The sequence below is a fragment of the Poecilia reticulata genome, chromosome 15, assembly GCF_904066995.2.
Source record: "Poecilia reticulata chromosome 15, P_reticulata-male-v2, whole genome shotgun sequence".
Taxonomy (NCBI): domain Eukaryota; kingdom Metazoa; phylum Chordata; class Actinopteri; order Cyprinodontiformes; family Poeciliidae; genus Poecilia; species Poecilia reticulata.
Genome location: NC_088844.1, coordinates 18019268 through 18039819, shown reverse-complemented (window position 1 = coordinate 18039819; position 20552 = coordinate 18019268). Strand labels below are relative to the sequence as shown.

Sequence of the window (20552 nt, the reverse complement as noted above, 5' to 3'; positions counted from 1 at the left end):
CAAAATGTACACATTGTACAACAGCTGAAAATCTGAAGAATTAAAAGAAGTAGCCCACACTTAGGTTTGATTTGGAACATGATAGGGTGACGGTGACGTCATCGGCCAAAATTATAACTTTTACTATCTCAGAAACCAAAACTGCACAAACAAAAATTTTAACGGCACAAACCTGCACAAACGGAGCACTAACGAACTAGCACACTTTGGTTTGTTTTGGAGCGAAATGGGGGGATGGTGAACTCTAGATGATCTATAAAATAACGTTTAATATCTCAGAAACCAAAACTGCACAAACGAAAATTTTAACGGCACAAACCTGCACAAACGGAGCACTAACCATTCAGACTATTTGCTGGATTTTTTGACGTGGGTGGGGTGTCAGCTTCACACAGCTTTTGGAGCCCACTGCTCTAGAGCCTGATTATTCAGTAATTTTTAGCTTGGTAAAAAAAAATAATTATGAACAAAATTATAAAGAAATAAAGAGCCCTACGACTGGTTATGAAATTAATAAATGAAAGGTACATATAAAACCTTTTTTAAATAATCTGACGCGCCTTAAAGAGCGCGCTGCGCGTTCTCGGCATCGTCTGGGCAAACGCGCCTCCATCCGCGACAATCCGCTGTATCTTCCTCCGTGGGCCACATCAGCAAGGATAACAGCGATAAGGTAAGCATGAATCTATATGTTGCTATATGCAAAATTCCCCTGAGTGAGGCTGCATTACTTTTAAAAGCGAATCGTTCAGGCGGCAGAGGATTATCTAGGCTAATTTACGAGACGGGCTGAGCATCATATGCAAATGAATAGTAACAATGTAACAATGCAAAGAAATGCCTCTATTCGCTTGGTTGCATTTCATTATAAACAAACGTTTATTTTTCAACATTACTTGCACACTTTCTGATTATGATTAGACATTTATGTACTAAAACGCAGTCAAGCCTTTTTAAATTAGGGCCTATTATCAGAGACGCTGTCAGTGTTTTATCCATTATTGCCCACTGCTTTTATGCACCAGCAATTTTGGTGTTCGAACAAAAATAACGATTTTATTTCGTTTCACATGATTCTCTTACGAGCATGTTGTGCAACATGGACACCTGTCTTTGCTGAGAATCTGTTCAGCAGCACTGAGCACATCACAACACCTCAGATCCCATCATCACTGATCCACCCTGAGCTCAGTGCAGCGCAAATATCACGATGGGCTGGAGGTGATGCTCACGCTCAACGAGGCGTGTTTTTCATCTGTGCCACACAACATTAAAAAAAAAAAAGTTCGGTTATATCACTCCTGTGGCCTTTATTTCTTCTTCTTGCATAGATGTCAGGAATGAAGCAGCTGGTTGCAACATGCTGGACCTGCCTGCTGCTCTCCGCTTTCCTGTGCGAGCCTGCGCTCTGCAAAGGAGGTCGCGGAGGCTCTCGGGGCTCCTCTCGCGGATCCCCCGCGCGCAGCTCCACAGCGGGGACCTACCGGGGAGGCGGAGCCTACGGCGGCACGCGCTCTCGGTTCAGGGTCGCTGGCCGGTCGTCCCCGGTGAGGGTGGCGAGCGCTGCGGCGGCCGGAGCCGCGGTGGCCTTATCGGCGGACAAATGGTACGCGTCCGCCTACCGCCGCAGCAACACGGACAGCTCGGAGGAGGAGCTGGATTACTACAACAGGACCAATTACTTTGATGCACTAATGTCGAGCTCAACTCAGAACGGATCCTTTCTCTCTAATGTTGTCAGTGCTATTATTGCAACATTTTCCGCAAAGTATGGACTCGCGTTGGACTTTATACAGTAGATACACGTCCATCATTTTAGGATAAATTTCTGATCTTAAGCCCAGATTAGGACTCGGTCACAAATACATTATTGTGCTGTATTTATTTACAGTCATTTTATACTAGTGGAAACAACATTACCAGCATAGTATTCCCTCTCACTGTTTACCTTATAAACATATGAACCATGCAAAATGTTATTTCTGAAAAACACAGAGCCAAATTCAACTGTTTTCATACAGTTGTAACTATACTGCCAATATTTTTACAAATGTAAATTTTTATTGCAAACCTCTCTGCACCTCATCAACAGATTTATGGGTCATATAAACAGACTTTGATCCAATAATTGTTGCCACATGAACAGCAGTTGGAACCAATGTAATTCTGTCTGAAATTAAAGCTGCTAAACTTTTCTCGTGCTCAGATCAAACTTTTGGACTTTTAATATTTATTGCTTTTCTGCACAAACATAATTTAACTACAAAGTTTTGGTTCATGTTCTTATTATCTTATGTCCCAGATAAGCATTTTCCCCAATTTCCTTTTTCTGTGTTCTTTAATAGCATCTTGAATTTTGAGATTTGTCACAAACACCAAGCAGAAGTCTTGCTCTTTATATTTACTCCTTTATCTTGTTTTCTTCTTGTGTTCATCCTCCCAAAGGGTCTCTCTCAGGAGCAACAGACTGTTCCATAGCTATAAGTGCACTCAATTATACTCTGCAACTGTTGTGTACATATTAAATAAACGGTTTGTAATCACTGTCTCTCTGCTAATAAATAAGCAAACTGTTTTAACCATATTAACCTCCTGCCTTCTGTCTTACAAAGTGAACTTTCCAGGATATTTAAGTTAAATACTTTTATTTACAAATAGTATTTAGAGGTTGATCTCTGCAAAACATCAGAGGAGGCATAAGCAGTCCTCTTTTGTTGACATTTAAGAGGTGAATACATCTAAAAATGTCTCTGGTCAGTCCAGGAGTACTTGTCCCAGCTCTCCTTTCCTGAATGCTCTGATGAAATTGTAAGCTGCTGCTGTGTAGTTTGGGATGGTGACAGTGATGTTTCCTAAAGCAGACAAAAAAATATTATATGAAGTCATAAAATAGCATTTTTTTAAATGGAAAAATGTGTGGAAAGTAGCACATCACTCTGGAAAATCATTTTATTTAGTGGGAAATTAATGTTCCCTTGTAAAATACTGTTTATTTTTTAATTTAAATGTAGAAACAATACTGGGACTTTAATTGGTACCATTTGTTTTGGTCAGATGAGTCTAAAGCTAAGCTTTGTTAGAACTAAACACTCATTCTTTAGTATAAAACGAGGAACAACTACATGAAAACGTACAAGAAGGCAACTGTTAAGCACAGTGGAGAATCTGTGATGCTGTGGGCCTGTTTCACTTACTTAACGCTGTGGAATGGCATAATGAACTACTGCAAAGGGAAATCTAGCAGATGGCAAAAAAACCAAACAAACAAAAAAAGGGGGTCATTACTAAGTCTATCAGCATATTAATGATCCAAAACAAGACCGAAATAGTTCACCCGACACAAAATCAATATTTTTCCATGTTCAGTCCCCAAACATGTAGCCGGTAGAAAACCTGCGGCGTAAAGCTACAGAGACTCAAATGTTAGCTTTGTACTCTATTGATGCTGATCAGTAGATTTTATTATCTTAAAGCTTTAAAGTTAGAAAGCTGTTGGCCCTGGCTTCATCTTTACTGTGCAGACAACAACATTATTTCAATATTAGACTCAGCATGAAAGCAAACAACTTCCACAACTGAATATATATTAAATAACAACTGGATGTGCCGCGTGAAAGTGTAAGGACTTGCTCTTCCTCACCTACTCCAGTGATGGCTTTGACTCGCTGAGTCTTTCCGAGTTTCACAGCGATACGTTTGAGGACGTGCTGGATGTCGTCACTTGGCTCTTGGAGGTCATATTTCTCTACATATCTGCACACAAAACACCCAAACAGTGAGGAATACGGCAGGCATGACATAAAGACAACACTCGAGAAATTCAAATTCATACCCAAACTTCCCGAGTCGGTTCAAAGAAAAGAGCAGGTAGTCTGCAATAACATCTTCACCCACCAAATGGTCCAGGATAGTTCCTGAGGTAGAAGATAAAACATTTGTTTGGAATACCGACTCTCTAGTTGAACCTAAATCATGTGAACTGTGTTCAGCTCACCACATAAAGCCAACTTCATGCCCGTCTCCACGCTCTCGATCTTAGGGGGTAACACGCCGGGTGTGTCCAGCAGGTACATCAACGGTCTCTCAGAAACCTGAGAACCAGGACTTGTTTAAACATTGCACGGCTATCAGTGCACAAAGACAATAAAGTCACAGAATGAGACACGTTTTCCACTCACACCTGTATTTTAGTCAGGACGGCTTTAGTTATCCCTGGCTCCCCACCCACTCGCGATGCACGGCCTGAAATTTACATAAAAATCCCAAACATTCACTGCCAAGAAGCCAAAAATATAATTTAATCTTATAAGATGTTAATTATTTTTCTTACCTTTTTTAACATTTGTTCTTCTCAGTGCATTAATAAGTGATGACTTCCCCACATTGGGCACTCCGATCACCATGAGACAGTAATTTCTATTCTGAAAACATTGCATGAAGAGAGTGAAAGATGACTTGAATGGTTAGTAACTGAAAAAAAACAGGCAAAATTATATACACTATTGTCAAATTATGTTGATATAATGTAAAATTTATGAAATCATGCTGCTACTGCTTAGATTTGCATTTATTTATGCATTCTGTGAGAGAATTGCTGTCACAATATACATGAACTTGGCACTAGAGAAAAACAGAGTCAGAGTTTATTGTGCCTTGCATATGTATTCATACCTCTCAAACTTTCCCACATTTTGCCTGAAATAAAAACTTATTTTGTACATGAGAAATCATCACAAAGTAGTGTATAAATGTGAAGTGGAAGGAAAATATGTTGTTTTTTTTCAAAACTTTGTACAAGAAAAAAAAAAGATCTAAACTTGTGAGTTTGGATTTAGCCTCCCCAACCATAAACACTCTTCTTTGTAAAACAGCTCAAGCTCACTCAGGTTGGTGAGAGAGTGCTCACCAACATCAATTTTTAAGTTGTGCCATAGATTCTCAATTGAATTTGGTCTATTGATTGGGCCACTCTAACAAATAAATGCGATACAAAGCCACGTTCCATACACGGCTTGTGTCAGATTGCAAACGAGACTTTTACAGTTTTCCTTCAACGACAGCATTCTTCTTGCCTCTCTTCCACACAGACCAGATTTGTGGAATGCAGGACTAATTAGTTGCAGCGGATTTTACTTTGAGGGTATCGGGAGTATAGGGGGCTTTCAGATCTTCATTTTTGAAAACCATGTTCCTTCTCCTTCTGCTTCACAATTTTGCATTGCTTAGTGAAGTTATATCTCATTTAAAAAAATGTGACAAAAATAGACTGCAGTTAGTGGCTGCTACGAAGCAGAGAAAATCTTCCATCAGATGTAAGTACTTTTGCACAGCATTGTATTTGGTAAAGAGTGATAACGGCTGAAATATCTGTACTGAACTGTGGAAATAAAGTGTTGTGCATCAAATTGGAACTCAAATGAAAACATGTATTAATGGAGTATGCCAACCTCCTCTCTGTTAAAACGGTCACCGGTCTTAATTAATTCCATCACCAGTGGCACCAACTACAGAAAAATAAAAAGGGAAAGAATTACACTAATTATATTCAACTTCAGCAAGCTACTTGTTTACACTCAAGTTCATCTTTACCTTTTTGACGTTGTCATCTCTTTGCTTTAAACAGTCCGTAAAGAGCACATTCCTCACTCCATCATTTTCTAGTTTCTTCAAGATTTTCTGCAGTTTGAATGTGAATACAATATAAAGATCTTGTTAGAGATCTTGTTAGTGGTTTAAAAATATATACTTTTCTAAATGTAAGTCAGTCCTTTCACCTGCTTGTTGGATAGATCAGCGAGGTCCATCTTGTTCAGAACAAGGAGATGTGGCCTTACGTTCAGTGAGTCCTGAAATATGGGGTTTCTTCCAGACAAGGGGATTTGGTCATTATTAAGAAAAATAGGTACATGTTCAAGTAAACCTATGACCAAACCAATGACAGACCGTAAAAACAAACAAAAAACAACAACAAAAGACATTTACACATAGTAGAAATCCAGAGGTATATCACAAACTTTGACTCAGGAATTAACAAATATTCCTCAATGTCTTAATGATAAACGTGTGCATGAAATGCAATCACTATAACCCAAAGCTCTATGAATCCCTCCATGAACACCGAATGTTCAACCCAAGGTTAGGTTCTGAAACAATACCCCAAACTTTTGAGTATTTTATAGAGTTCTGTTCAATCAATCATACAAAAACTGGAGGATGTCTGATATCACTAATGGCTCAAAGACATAATGTGGACTTATTTAAATCAAAGTAAAAGCCTAATTCAGAATGAGATGTTTTAAAAGGATATTCTGGCATCATGGATTTCTAGGATGCAGTCCACATTCTTGAGGTTGGCTTTCATCTGCTTCAACCCTGCAACCATCACACCGTTTTACAACAAATAACTGCTCGAGCAAAAAATAAATAAATATTTACTTAACAAAGGACATTTAAACAACTACCATGCTATTTGTATCAGCCTGGAGATAACTGTAGATGAGTGTGTCACCTTTCGCCATGTGTCCTGGGAACCAGTGAGCCACCTCCCGGCCTCCAAAGTCAAACACTGTCCTGAATCTGTCGACATTTCTGAGAGTCTGGCACAGTTTCATCACCACAGATAGTCTAAGCTAACTTATGTAGGTTAGACTAGCCACTTGTTATACATAAATTTCTCTATTAAGAAAAACACTTTCAATGTCCAATGTGCTACACTGTTTACATACCGACTCGAATATTTTCCATGCAACTACGTTCCGCAGCGCTTCAAGGAAGCAATACCGCCCTCTACAGGCTGACAACCACGGAACTTCTTGAGTGGAAAAAAAGGCAGAATAGGAAACATTTATGATCTAAACATTATTTGTTTTCCTACATTTAACAAACGTGAGGAAATGTCTCTACTTATGCCTTTTCAAAACAAGTAAACAAAAAAAAAATAATTACACAATTATGTCAAATGAGATCTTTCCCAGGGGATCCCAAAAAAGGCAGAATAGAGTTGAAAGAATAAAAAAAAAATTAATATGGACAAGTCAGATGTGTTAGAAATTCATATTTTCTTTGGAAGGGTAAGATTATTGATATGCTAAATAAATCACACTGATTTTAATAATAATGACAATACACATGACAGAAATAATCAAACTGTTTTTACAGTATGGATTTGGCAACTTCAGCTTTTAAGCCATACAATACTTCACATAAAATAATGACAAATGTCAAATTTATTCACAGTTAATCAATTCATAAATAGCAATTTGATTGATACAGTGACAAGAAAATTATTTAGAAATTAATATGCATTTTTTTTTAAAAAGTAGTTCATAATTAATATGGCACATGTACTCTTATTAAAAATTTACAAAAAGGTCCATATGGCTATAAGTGTGCCAGAACATTTCAGTTAATTGGAATATGTGTTCCCATGAAGCTAATTTCTCAGATTAAAACTTAAAAAAACAACAACCTTTAAGCAGATAGTAGTCACACTTTTCATAAAACCCACATTTGTGCATTGAAGATGTTTTTATTGGTCCGATTAATTATTATAATCTCAAATGTTGTCCTTTCATTAAGTGGAAAATCATCAGAACTACTTGAAAACATTAGTTGGTAGACAATTAAGTAATATATTGTGTTTCACTTAGTGAACTGAGTTACTGAAAAACATTAACTTTTCAATATATAAAAATTTACTGAGATGCACCTGTATGTAAGTGGCATCTTTAAAGCTTTGGATTGATACATTTTCTACCATACAAGCCATTAGCTCATTCAAGCTTTTCCAAATTTTAAGTAACCAATTTTAAATAAATTAGAGTCTAAATTATCTACAAAACACCATGTTTTGTAATTTACATATAACACTTTTTCATAGAAGTAAGCCTTACATTGCATACATTTGCAAAATCTTTTTATTTCAGCAATGTCAAAGCTTTTAAAGCTTTGATATTCGGCGCCTGGAGGAAATAGTGGAGCAGTAGTGGGAGATGAGCCTGTCAGCTTCTCTCCAGCCAGTGAGAAGCGCTCCGTGGACGGTGGAAAAGTAGTAGAGATGAGTGGCTTCTCCAGCAAACAACACCTGCAGGGGCTGGAAAGAATTTTAAAAGTTAGAAAAAAGACTCAAAAATATAATCAGACAGTCTAGTTAAAACACTGTAAAGATTCTATCTGTGAGAACATAATATAAAAACACTTGATCGACCTTAGGTGGACAAGAGCACAGGCATGTAATTGACATCTTAGACTGTATTATCACTTTATTGACATGATAATAATAAATTAAGGTCATGTTTGCCTCATCAGTGTGCTGGACTGTTGTTGAGATGTTTTAATTCTGTCCTCTGTGAAACACTGTGTCATTTGATAGAAATTGGATTTATGCAAATCTCTCCTAAAGACCTGCCTCTGATCAATTAAGGTCTGGACGTTGAACAGGCCAAACGATACTTTGTTTTTATTTCAACTACTTCTTCTTTTTCTCTCAGGTCCTTTTTTTGTGTGCCAATTTTTAAATAGAAATGATCATGATTAACTTATTTGGCATATTTCTACATTGGTGAGGCTTTTCTTGGTGAACCTGCAGAAAAAAAAGACGACTGGACGGATGGAAGGATGAATGGATGATATGCAACTGTCTATGTCTTCAATCTACATGCACATACTCGGGCTTTCGATGCATTGGATGGCAGAGGCTCCATCATGTTCTCCAGATCCTGCTGTGAGCAGCCCGTTGCCAAGTAGCTGTAAGATCCGTTTGTCCAGGGGTCCTGGAACCACTGGGAGCGCAGGATCCTCCGTGGAGTGATGGAAGGATTCCCTGAAGACAAACATTAGATCCAAACATACTGAAGGGTCCTGATAACTGAAACTGTAAATAGTGACATAACACTGAGCGGTTTTGCTAAGACGGCATCCACGTGACGCCATACAGGAAATGTTTGGAAGACTTTTTTCATCACACAACAGAAAGAATAAAGAAAGACTCACTAATAGGAGCTAAAATATAATAATAAAAAAAACAACTCAGTTTCAAATGAGGTCCCTCTTAGCATTCTTTATTCTTCAAAACTCACCTGTGAATCTGCGGACAAGTTGTGTGACAACATGTGTGACCTCCTCCTCAGGCAGCGTCTCCATGTACTCAGATTCATGTCCTGCGATCCACCCACAGATAAGATGACCATACCTGAAGGACATAGCAAGAAAACACATGCATTACCAAACATGAAATTCAGCATAAGCTGGACAGTGTCAGAGATGCTTGTATCTGAAGACCTTTCAGCGGGTTTGAGCACAGTGAAGCCAAATAGCTTCTTTATCCAGGAGCTCTTCAAATCTGAGACCTGATCCACCAACGTGTCCTGATTCAAAGCAGAAGAGAAAACAAACATGGAACGTTAAGTCATGAGCTAAAGTTTTAATTGACATGTAATCCCTCTGACGAATAAAATGTCTGCAGGACAACTGTTGCAGATTTTTTTTTTGTCTCACCTCATCCTCCCACACCAGCTGAATGACATCACAGTCAGCATCCCACCACGGCTCGTCGAACTCCACAAATATTTTGTTGTTGGTTCCAAAGCCGAGCCTCTGGATGGAGTGCAGCTTGTGAAGAGGGAGAGGAGGGCGGAACAGACTTGTATGGTGTCTCTTCAAGTATCCTGACAAAACAGACGTTTAAGGCATTTTTTTAGCGTATTCAGTGGTTTATTTCCAGTTAGGACTGGTAAACTGATCTGCGTGGGACTGCAGAGAATACAATAATAAATGTTTTTAGGACAAATATGCTTGAGAGAAATTACCTAAAGGCACCGTTACGATGACATGATCTGCGTTCATCCTTTCCCCGTCCTCACACTCCACTATTACTGAGCTTTGTTTGTCGGTGTTACTCCAGAAGACACTCTGCACAGGTCGATTGTACCTTACTATGTCATCAGGGAGCTCTGACATCAAGTTTGCAATCAGACCTTCATAGCCACTATACAAAAAAAGGAAGACAAATAAAAAAAATAAAAGCAGAATGTATAAATTCAGTCCTGAATCAACATGTTTCTGATTAATAAGCAATAAAATTACATAAATTATTAAATTGACTTTTGCTGAAAGCCCAGCAGTGCTGGCCAACGTTGTAGGCCTGACTGGTAAAGAAGGAGCATAAATAGATGGGGCCGGAGCAATACCTTTAATTCTACCCTAATTATACCCTGTGAAGCTAAAAAGTTAAAAATAGCATGGAATAAAGAACAGGAAACATCTTTCCAAGGAGCCAGAAGCTCAGTATTGGAGAACTGTAGCAAAAAAGTGGTAGTTTAAGGTTGGCAAGTCTTTAGTATGACCACCAGACACAGGGAGGAATGCAAAGGATAAGCCTTTCTGTTTTACCATTACATATATAAACATGTGGAGTTCATTAAACGCTATTCTAATTTTAAGTGGAGTTATGCACTTCAGTCAGAAAAGACCAAGAACGAGCTTTTCAGCAAACACTTGGGTGGGTTTGGGTCAAAACAAATGTTGAGAAGCACATCATTTCTGCTATTAGTTAAAGGACTTGAGATGCTGTGGGCTTTTTTTAAAATAAAAACCATGGGAACTTTGTACAAATTTTCCTCTGTGAGACTATGCCACTTCCAGAAGTAATAATTTTTTTTATTATTATTATTTCTAAGAGAAAGGAAAACAAATGTGGACAGCACTGTATGTGAGATTGTTCCACCACAACTACACAAAGTCAAAGTACATACCCTGGGAATGTACAGTCCAATCCAGGAAAGGTCTTGTATTGGCCGAAGGCCCCCAGACCAACCTCATCTAAGCTGTGTGACCCATTAACACAGCATTCTCTTTTCAGCATGCCGCTGATCACACACAGCTGAAGGGATCTGTTGGCTGAGTCAATATCTTTCCACTTCTCCACACATCGTTGTCTCACCTCCACACAGCAACAAAACAAAACAAAAAAAAACACAAAAAAAAATCATCTCAGATAATGCAGTCCGTCACGGTGGTTGGAAACCGATCTCGGAAAAGCGAATTTCATAGATGAACAGCTAACATTAGTTTTTGGTTGATGATGTAAGAAACAAACCTCTGAGCGTATGAAGTCTCCCACACTGGCATAGGGTTCTCCCTGTTGATTCTGAAACTCTGAACTTTCATTCAGCAGCATGGTAAACATCTCCAGAGCCGGGTAGATGTCCTTCTCGCTCAGCTTCCGACCTGCACACATGACAGAAAGCAAAGAAATATACAATTCTCCAGTTGATTACATGCATAGCCACAGTATATAATCATGGATCTGCTTTTTCATACAGTGATAAAAACACATACTTTTTTGATTTAGAGATAGGTTTGTTTCATTTTTCAAACTAACATAACAGATCTAATAAGTGAGCTGTGTGAGACTCAGAGTGTCGACTACCTGAACTGCTGAAGATGTTGGTAACCCAGGGTGTTTCTCCTCCCAGGTCGTAGGCCTGGTTTTCTGGGGTCAGAGCCTCTGGGTCCAAGAGCCCATAATGACGAGCCAGACAAAATACTGGGTTTTCCTCAGAGGGTCCATGGATCCAGTTGGCCCCAATCTCAATGACTTTATCACCTACACAGGACACATTTCAACAATCATTACAAAACGGGAATATTTTCTTCCCTGTAACTTTACTTCAACAAAAAGAGTTATACCAGTTAAATTTGTCCTGAATATATTAGACTGATCAGATAAATCATACTGTTGCTTGCTTTGACCATATTTTTTTTTGTTTTTCCATAACAGAAAATATTATTTTTCTACTCATAATTTCATAAATAACACCTAAACTACACTCTCCTCTTTGCGACAGTAAGCTTTAGCACACATTTTAGTAATTATGTTTTAATTAGTTGTATGCTCGTTTTCATTTCTGAAATGTTTGCACAGCTGCTATGTAAATTCTTCTGGGCAGACCACTGTGTTTCAAGTTCTAAGTGTTAGATTAAAACGCTTGACCTCCTTCCACAAAGCAGTAACAAGGGTTATAGATAAGATTTCTGTCTTTTTCAGTGCCAAGCACAGCACAGTGATGTAAATGCAAAGGTTATGGCTTATCAAAACTAGGAACGATCTTCATGTTTTACAGATAAACAGTACGGGACACGAGGAAACAGAAAAAACAGGAAGCAGGTGGATCTGAATCACTTTTATGTTGGCTAACTTGCCCTCTTTCAGATCTGACTCAGGCATTCAAATGCACAGAACGTCTTCACTAGAGCTGGAATAATAGCCAACTAAGTGAGAAATGAATTAATCAATCATTTCTCACTTAGAAATGATTGATTGATTTCTCACTTAGAAATGATTGATTTCTAAGTGAGAAATCAATCATTGATTTCTCACTTTCCACTTCTCCACACATCGTTGTCTCACCTCCACACAGCAACAAAACAGAACCAAAAAATAATAATCTCAGATAATGCAGTCCGTCCGAACCCACGCCTGTTATTTAAGGTGTGGCAGGCACGCCTTAAATAAGAGGTGTGCCTGCCACGCCTATTATTTAAACAATGCAGGTGGGTTCGGTGTTAAACATGGGATGAATATGTTTCACTATAGCCAAACCAGGCTCAGGGCTATGCCTGTAACTATTCAAGCCAGGCTTAAGAAATTTAGGTAAATACTTGTCCACAAATTTCTTCAAGAGACCATGAGGTCAATCACAGATTTACTGATGCTGTGGATGAAATGTGTGTGCCATATCTCACACCAAACAAGCAACATTTCTGATGGATGATTATGGGGAATTGAAGCACTTTTATACTCAAGAAAGCAAACACTCCAGATACAATAGGAAACAACCGCGGGTCATCCATCCATCCATCCATCCATCCATCCATCCATCCATCCATCCATCCATCCATCCATTTTCCTACACTCTTATCCCATTGGGTTCGGGAGGGGTGCTGATGCCTTTCTCCAGCTGTCAACAGGCGAGAGGCGGGGTACACCCTGGACGGGTCGCCAGTTAGCCTAAACTATACAATTCTAATAACTTAGAAGATCTCTCCTAAATCGTCTTTATTTGGTTTTATCACCTACACAGGACACATGCTAGCTATGGTTAATTTCTTGTTTGACTTCAGATGCTTTTATTTTGAAGGGAGAACAGCAATGTATCTCGTTATACGCAACAAGATACATTTCATATGCCCCTATCAACAGCTGATAGAGGGACAATGTCTGTTTATGATGTAAATAGGTATACTGTGTGACATAAACTGTGCATTTGTTTATCTTTATGCCAAAACTAAAGTTATTTTAAGTTCTAAGCGTATTTTGAGTTAACGTTGTGTTGCAGTACCAGTGAAGTGCAGGCCTTCATTTGTGGGCGTATTCTACAACTTATATGGCTTGACTTGATTACATCTCCTTTGCTTTATCAGCCATTTATGTAATTGTCTATTAAAGACTTTCCTGTCAAACCTAGTTCAACAAAAGGCCCCAGAAACACAGCTGAACAGCAGCAATGCTCTCATGGATAATAATTGCATAGGCTACCATGTTCAAATAATACAGGGACTTGACTGAACGCCAAGATGAATCAGTAAGACTTAAATGAAGGGTAATAAAGGCCAACACAGGCATATAAAAAAATTAAATAAATAATAAAAAAGAATCACTGACATAACACATTGGTTTCTGATCAACGTGTCCGCTGACTAAACAGATAAGGCGCCAGGGTTAACTAAGCCTGGCTGTTAGCCTGCTCTGGAGCAGGCTAGTTGCGCAGGATAAATTGCCATGGTAACTTGTGTGCTACTGGTTTTGTAAAACCGAATCGATCCCCGATGTATTGCACCTTGCGTGTACTTTGTTCATTAAACAAAAAACAAAAAAAAAACAACTGTTGCAAAAGTATGTCGCGACATCTCAATTTTGAACCTGAGTGGATCATTAAAACATCTAAGCATATTTGTACCAATGACTCCAACCTGTGGTTTTAAATTTAACATCTGCATGGCAGGCTACTTCCAGCCGCCAGAGTTTGACAAAGACTCCTAACCTGCCTCTATGGTTAAGACATTTAAATTTCCCTACTGAAAGATGTTCATCTGATTTAAAAGGAATCGTCAGAATCAAATAGTGTAATAATTAGGATGTGGTTGATCAGTTAGAAAGTTGTTTCTGCGCCCACCAGACTCACCAAATCTGCCAGTTTTAACTCGTCCTCCACTTCTTTCAGTTGCTTCAAGTATGTGGACATTAGTGAACCCAGAAGTAACCAGCCTGTGAGCCGCAGCGATCCCCGCTATCCCGCTGCCTACGATAACAATGTTTATGTTCTTGTTTCCAGCCATAGCTGCAGCACACTTGCTCTGGACAATGTTCTCCTGCTATTTCCTCATGGCAGGACTGGCGACGGAAATATCTTCTGGTCCAGAATTTCAAAATAAAAGCTTTTTAAAATTCTTCCGTAAGTAAATAAATTATACTCATAATATATATATATATATATATATATATATATATATATATATATATATATATATATATATACTCTTACACTAATAAGTGAATGTTTTATTAGCTTATACAAGCTAATAAAATTTTTTACGAATAATCTTTTTCCTTTTTTCTTGTATGTGAAAAATCCTTATCTTCAATAATGCTTGAAAACATTAGCCTGCATATAAGTACTCTTAACTTAGTGAATTGGGTTACTGAAATAAATACATTTTCAATTATATTCTAATACTTAATATGAATATACCATATACAGTATAAAAGTAAAAATCTTATTTTTAATTAATAGGTTTAAAATATTTATCTAACTACAATTTATATTTATGACATATATGCATAAAATCTGCAAAGGTAAACAAAAAACAATACTAACTTTCTGCTTTTAACTTTCTATATTAATAATTAGCTTTTTATTTTTATGTGTTTTAATGAATTCAGCTCAACTAATGATTTGTTTTACTGTGACTTTATGTAGGTATGCATGTACAATAACACCTACATTACATTTGCTCTTTGAAGCATTCCCAAAAATGATGCTATGACAGAATTACATAAACTGCTCAGATAGTATATCCAGGTTAGTCAGTCTGCAAATTTATTTAACTGAATGGTTCCAAAAGCATGGCATTAACAATGACCCCAATTTTGTCAATTTTCCCATAACATTAGATGTAGGTATGAAGAAAACATTTGGGTTCTTTTTATGTTCAACCACGTCCAGATTGTGATGTCGCTTGTTGTTTTCCCCGTAGCAAGCATGGATGACGTCAGGCTCTTCTCTCAAGTCCAACCTTGGTGTTTGCAAACTTGGACACAGTGAAAACCTATCTGGAGCTCTATCTATTTTTTTTTTTTTTTTTACCTTCCACCTCGGATACATTGTACTCTTTCCCTGCCAGAGAAAAATGGGTACAGAAACTAAAAAATAACTACAATAGTCTCATATCATTTGACCCACAAACCCCAAATTCATCCACTGAATCCACAATTAGAGTATTTATTACTTGCTGCATATATTTCAGGTTAATTAACTGCCTGTTTTTGACTTTGCCTCTGCTGATCCCCTTTCTGTATCTACAGTTTGTGTACCTTGCGCCAGAGTTTCCAGCTATCTTAACGGTCACTTATAAAAGCATACATTTATGACGACTCAGGAGTTTAATGTGTTCTGAGAAACAGCTTACACATTCTTTGTTCAACCATAAAGATGTTCCATAGCTGGTGTCACCTGATTAGAAGGACAGCAATTATATTTTCACGCTGAGGAGGGTTTAATTTTTAACTTTTCTGGTCTGGATGAAAGGGGACTGGATTAAGAGTAGTGAGAGATGAGTCTGTCGGCTTCCCTCCAGCCAGAAAGAAGTGCTCCATGGAGGGTTGAGTAGTAGCACGGATGAGTGGCCTCTCCGGCAAACATCACCTGCAGGGGCTGAAGCATAACCATAAAGGCCATAAATAACAAAGGCTTTACAGATTATCTTTTTTTGTGTGTGTGTATGCACAGTCAAGACAAATATAAGCTTGTGTCTAAATAAAAAAAATGTAATTTGTGAACCTGCTGCTTTCCTCTCGTTGGCAAGGGCTCCATCATGTTCTTAAAATTCTGCGCTGAGCAACCGATTGCTGGGTGGCAGTAGGATCCCAACGTCCAGGGATCATGAAACCACCGGGTACACTCAATTCTCTTAGGTGTGATGGTAAGGTCTCCTAAACACAGGCAAATATGGTAAAAACAGACTATTTACAAATATAGATTTGTACTTTTGATAAAAAAATACTGACACTGATCTCTATGAAAAAACATAAAATAGGAGAGTGTGGGAAAAATACATGCTTTTCAAATAAATAATGAACTCCCTTATTATTTTTGAGTATCGTGAAATACTTGAAAGTCAGCTTTGGCTCAGTCATGACTAGCTGTCATTATACTCATGGGTGCAAATGGTTTACCCTGTAAATATTAATGTCTATCAAAATAGTACAGTTACAGAAAACAATTGATCATAGCTCTATAAAAAAAGTCATTTCTAATTATTTGAGGATACCATGTATGCATAAATCTACAGGGTAATCATAATTAGACTGTCTAAGTTGCTTTACAGAAAAAAGTTTGTTAAATTCTTGTTATGAAAACAACATCTATTCTTATTCTTTTCTGATGTAAGGATCACCTGTGAATCTATGGATGAGCTCTGTAATCGAACGCCTAACTTCCTGCTCAGGAAGCGTTTCCATGTGCTCCGCCTCATGTCCAGAAATCCAACCGCAGAGAACATGGCTTCCCCTTCGGGGTTCACAGTCGACATGAAGTTAGATTTTTCACTGCTTCGTGTGCTAGCTTGTTAAATTTCAATCAAAATCTTTTTGAGAAAAACACTGTGATGTTGCTGACCTTTCAGAGGATTCCAACACATTAAATGATGAGATCTTCCTAACCCAGTTTTTGCTTATATCTGACACATGGTCTGAAATATCCTCCTGCAAAAGAAAAAAAAATATCAACAGGATTGACTTAAGACCTGATTTTTGGTTCAGAAGTGTCAGAATAATCAGTAAGAACTTTTTATGCTGCAGAATTCATCTTGATTTAGGCTCTTTAGAAAAACCTCTACTATTGCGAAGAGCCGTTTTACAAACCTCATCATCCCACAGCAGATAAATGATCTCACAGTCAGCATCCCACCAGCGGGATTCAAACTCAACATGGATTTTGTCACATGTTCCAAATCCTATTTTCTCAATGGACGTCAGCTTCTGGGCAGGAAGAGGAGGGGAGAACAGTGTAGAGTGGTGTTTCTTCAGGTATCCTGGGTGAAAGCAAATCAAAAACAATAAATAAATTCATGTTTTTATGAGCTTTATGGTGGGAAAAAAAATCAGCTTAATAGTCAAAACATTTAAAATCTGCAAACTACAAGAGGCTGTCTATGTAAAACTCACTTCCTCTATTTGTCATTTATGTGTTGTAGCAACACTCATTTGCAGCATCACATTTTCATTCAGCTGGATTTTTAGGTGCTTTTTTAGGTAAAAAGCACCCAAAAATGTCCTTGCAGATAAAGCCTTTAAGCCGCAAAGATCAAAATAGCCTAAAAGCCCACCTAGAGACACGGTGACGATGACATGATCAGCATTAATCTTTTCCCCGTCCTCACACTCCACCGTCACAGCGTTCACTTCACTCTCACTGGAGCCCCAGTGAACGCAGCGTACAGGCCGACTGTACGACACCAAGTCGGCGGGGAGCTCTGACATCAAGTTGCTGATTAAGCCCTGAGAACCACTGTCAGACAAGAGCATAAATATGGTAAGTCAGACTACTTTATGGGTCGGTAGAAACAACATAAAAACTGTTTGAGCTGTAGATATTTGGAGATTGCACTGAGTTTTGTTAGCTATATTTTATTTCTACATTTCAGCAAAACATCCTGGAGTGTAAATTCAGCGACAGTCCCTCCCTCACTCTGGTGACAGCTATTTCTGGTTTAACATGTGTGCAAACCTTGGGAATGTGCAGTCCACTCCTTTTATACTCAGGTACATAGAAAATCCAACCAGATCTAAGTCCTCCAGTGAGTGAGTAGCACTTGAACAACATTCCTCCTTCAGCATAGTACTGATGGCACCCAGCAGCAGCTGCCTGGTGTGTTTATCTTTATCTTTCCACCTCTTTGCTGTTCGCCTTCGAACCTGCATAAAGGGCAAAAGAAAAAAAACATCTGAGCACCTACATATCTCTTTTTTTCTTGCTTTGGTGAAAAAAATTAGATATTTCTTGATTTTTCTTCCTGAATGAAAATGTACCTCAGATCTCACAAAATCTCCAACACTCGGCCAGGATCGTTGTTTGTGACTCTTGGACTGTGGAGTATTTTCCAAGACTACATCAATCAAGTCCAGCGCAGGATCCATGTCGTCAGGATTCACCTTCTGACCTGAATAATAAATATATATATATATATATATATATATATATATATATATATATATATATAATGATTTTTCTTCCTGAATGAAATATATATATTTTTTTTCTTTCAATTTTAATTTGATTTGGAATGCAACGTGTTTGCTAATCCTTTCACCTGAACTGGTAAACCAGTTGGGAACCAGAGGAGGACTTTCACCAACGTCCACGGCTTGATTCTCTGGCGTGAGGGCTTTAGGATCCAGGAGGTTATAGTCACGGGCCAAACAAAACACTGGGTTCTCTTCAGATGGACCGTGGATAAAAGCTGCGCCAATTTCTATCATGGTATTACCTGTGGGGGAACACAAAAGATGCAAATGGATTCAACTTAAAGTCTTAAACAATGTTGTTTCAAATTATTCAAAAGGAGGCTGCACAGTGGTGCAGTTGGTAGAGCTGTTGCCTTGCAGCAAGAAGGTTCTGGGTTTGATTCCCCGCCCCGGTCTTTCTGCATGGAGTTTACATGTTCTCCCTGTGCATGCTTGGGTTTTCTCCGGGTACTCCGGTTTCCTCCCACAGTCAAAAAAAACATGACTGTCAGGTTAATTGGCCTCTCCAAATTGCCCCTAGATGTGTGTGTGTGCATGGTTGTGTGTCTCTGTGTTGCCCTGTGACAGACTGGTGACCTGTCCAGGGTGAACCCTGCCTCTCGCCCGGAACGTTAGCTGGAGATAGGCACCAGCATCTCTCCCGACCCCACTGAGGGACAAGGGTGTAAAGAAAATGGATGGATGGATAGATTCAAAAGGATTATTCCCTAAGTGAAAAATGAATTATAATCGTATGTATATGATTATAATTCGTATTATTATTATGTAATTAGAGTAATTGTTGTTTACAACATTTACTAATTACGTAATAATAATAATTAATAATGTCAGAGGATAGAACGAGACTACTCAAAAATTACAAATAGGCTAGTCTACTTTTTCTTAGTTAAACGTACAAAATCTAAAAAAATCTTTAAATTTTTTTTTATTTCTAATAGGTTATCTGGTTTTACTGTTTGCAAGTCTCCTAGAAACCAAATTGCAGACATAAGGAAAGGTCTTGAGTTTGGTTTCTTACCCAGTCTGCCAGTTTTAACTCGTCCTCCGCTTCTTCCAGTCGCTTCAAGTATCCGGACATTAGTGAACCCAGATTTAACCAGCCTGTGAGCCGCTGCGATCCCCGCTATCCCGCAGCCTATTATCACTATTTTTGCGTCCACATTCTCAGCCATGTCTGGTTCAGTGCGTCAGATGAACTTCTGCAGAGTTTTCTCCTTTTATTCGCCTTCCACACTTCCGCTTCCCTGTTCGCAAAGACCGACGGCTTTCTTGGAAAGTGATTCGGCTTTCTTGGAAAGTGATTCAGAAGGGAGGAGATGAAGAACACACCTGAGCTGCGCCTTTGTTGACCTGAGGCTCAACTGGTTGTTCATCCACAAAACCGTCCCTGTTTTCAATAGAAAAACACTATGAATGCATTCCACACGTATCAAGAAGACACGCACCACACGTGACTTCTTGAATCCCCAAATCCTGGAGATTGAGAACAATTATGCTATAATGGAACCCAGAATTACTGGGGTTTTTTTTGTGTTTGTTTTTGTAATATTATTTCTCTGGCAGAAGATGAAGAAGAAAAAGAAGAAGAAGAAAAAAAAACTCTTATTGTAAATGCAATTATTTCAAATAGGCTCTATCTTCATGTATTTACAGAAAACATCAATAACATAATTTGATATAAATTAGATCATTATCATTAACTTGTGCTAACAAATTAGCAGCTAAAAGACTGAAACGTCAAAGCACTGTTTTGTCTGATCCTGTTAGGTTCATTGAGTTATACTGACATCTAGTGGACACTAACTAAAAAAGCAGAATGTTATAAGTGATATGTCAAATACTTTAAAGATTAATCATTTTCAATTTTTGAAATTAATTTTGTGAGTAATTCACAGGTTTTACATTATAGGGAGAAATACCACTTCACTGCAATTCAACTTATTTCTCTAAAGAAGTCACTAGATTATGCCAGTTCTTACACTTCATCTCCCATCCCGAACAAGCAGAGGGCAACAGTGGAGAGGAAAAG

General features: G+C 38.3%; 4 protein-coding genes across 5 annotated transcripts; 1 reads left to right on the top strand and 3 right to left on the bottom strand.

Annotated features, from left to right (window-relative positions):
* Nucleotides 1-362: 362 nt before the first annotated feature.
* sprn (shadow of prion protein) lies at nt 363-2584 on the top strand. The gene is made up of 2 exons (XM_008429742.3): nt 363-673; nt 1332-2584. Exon 2 carries the CDS (start codon nt 1332-1334, stop codon nt 1797-1799), a length of 468 nt encoding a protein of 155 aa, XP_008427964.1. The 5' UTR covers nt 363-673; the 3' UTR covers nt 1800-2584.
* Nucleotides 2585-2628: 44 nt separating this feature from the next.
* mtg1 (mitochondrial ribosome-associated GTPase 1) lies at nt 2629-7750 on the bottom strand. Of its 2 annotated transcripts, none has more exons than XM_081616131.1 (11): nt 6509-7750; nt 6309-6372; nt 5775-5880; nt 5590-5676; nt 5448-5504; nt 4331-4421; nt 4181-4242; nt 3995-4091; nt 3833-3914; nt 3641-3753; nt 2629-2852 (listed from the first exon to the last, which is right to left on the bottom strand). In XM_081616131.1, exons 1-11 carry the CDS (start codon nt 6609-6611, stop codon nt 2755-2757), a joined length of 960 nt encoding a protein of 319 aa, XP_081472257.1. In that variant the 5' UTR covers nt 6612-7750; the 3' UTR covers nt 2629-2754. The 2 variants fall into 2 exon arrangements, with proteins under 2 accessions (XP_081472257.1, XP_081472258.1); XM_081616132.1 differs by having other exon boundaries at nt 6462-6591.
* A 148-nt stretch (nt 7751-7898) lies between these two features.
* On the bottom strand, nt 7899-14422 carry LOC103476963 (peroxisomal N(1)-acetyl-spermine/spermidine oxidase-like). The gene is made up of 10 exons (XM_008429739.3): nt 14184-14422; nt 11429-11605; nt 11096-11226; nt 10752-10939; nt 9807-9985; nt 9496-9665; nt 9280-9365; nt 9078-9190; nt 8667-8821; nt 7899-8092 (listed from the first exon to the last, which is right to left on the bottom strand). Exons 1-10 carry the CDS (start codon nt 14335-14337, stop codon nt 7940-7942), a joined length of 1506 nt encoding a protein of 501 aa, XP_008427961.2. The 5' UTR covers nt 14338-14422; the 3' UTR covers nt 7899-7939.
* Nucleotides 14423-15075: 653 nt separating this feature from the next.
* LOC103476962 (peroxisomal N(1)-acetyl-spermine/spermidine oxidase-like) lies at nt 15076-19948 on the bottom strand. The gene is made up of 10 exons (XM_008429738.3): nt 19542-19948; nt 18589-18765; nt 18308-18438; nt 18006-18193; nt 17605-17786; nt 17141-17310; nt 16896-16981; nt 16675-16787; nt 16059-16210; nt 15076-15932 (listed from the first exon to the last, which is right to left on the bottom strand). Exons 1-10 carry the CDS (start codon nt 19693-19695, stop codon nt 15816-15818), a joined length of 1470 nt encoding a protein of 489 aa, XP_008427960.1. The 5' UTR covers nt 19696-19948; the 3' UTR covers nt 15076-15815.
* Nucleotides 19949-20552: the final 604 nt, after the last annotated feature.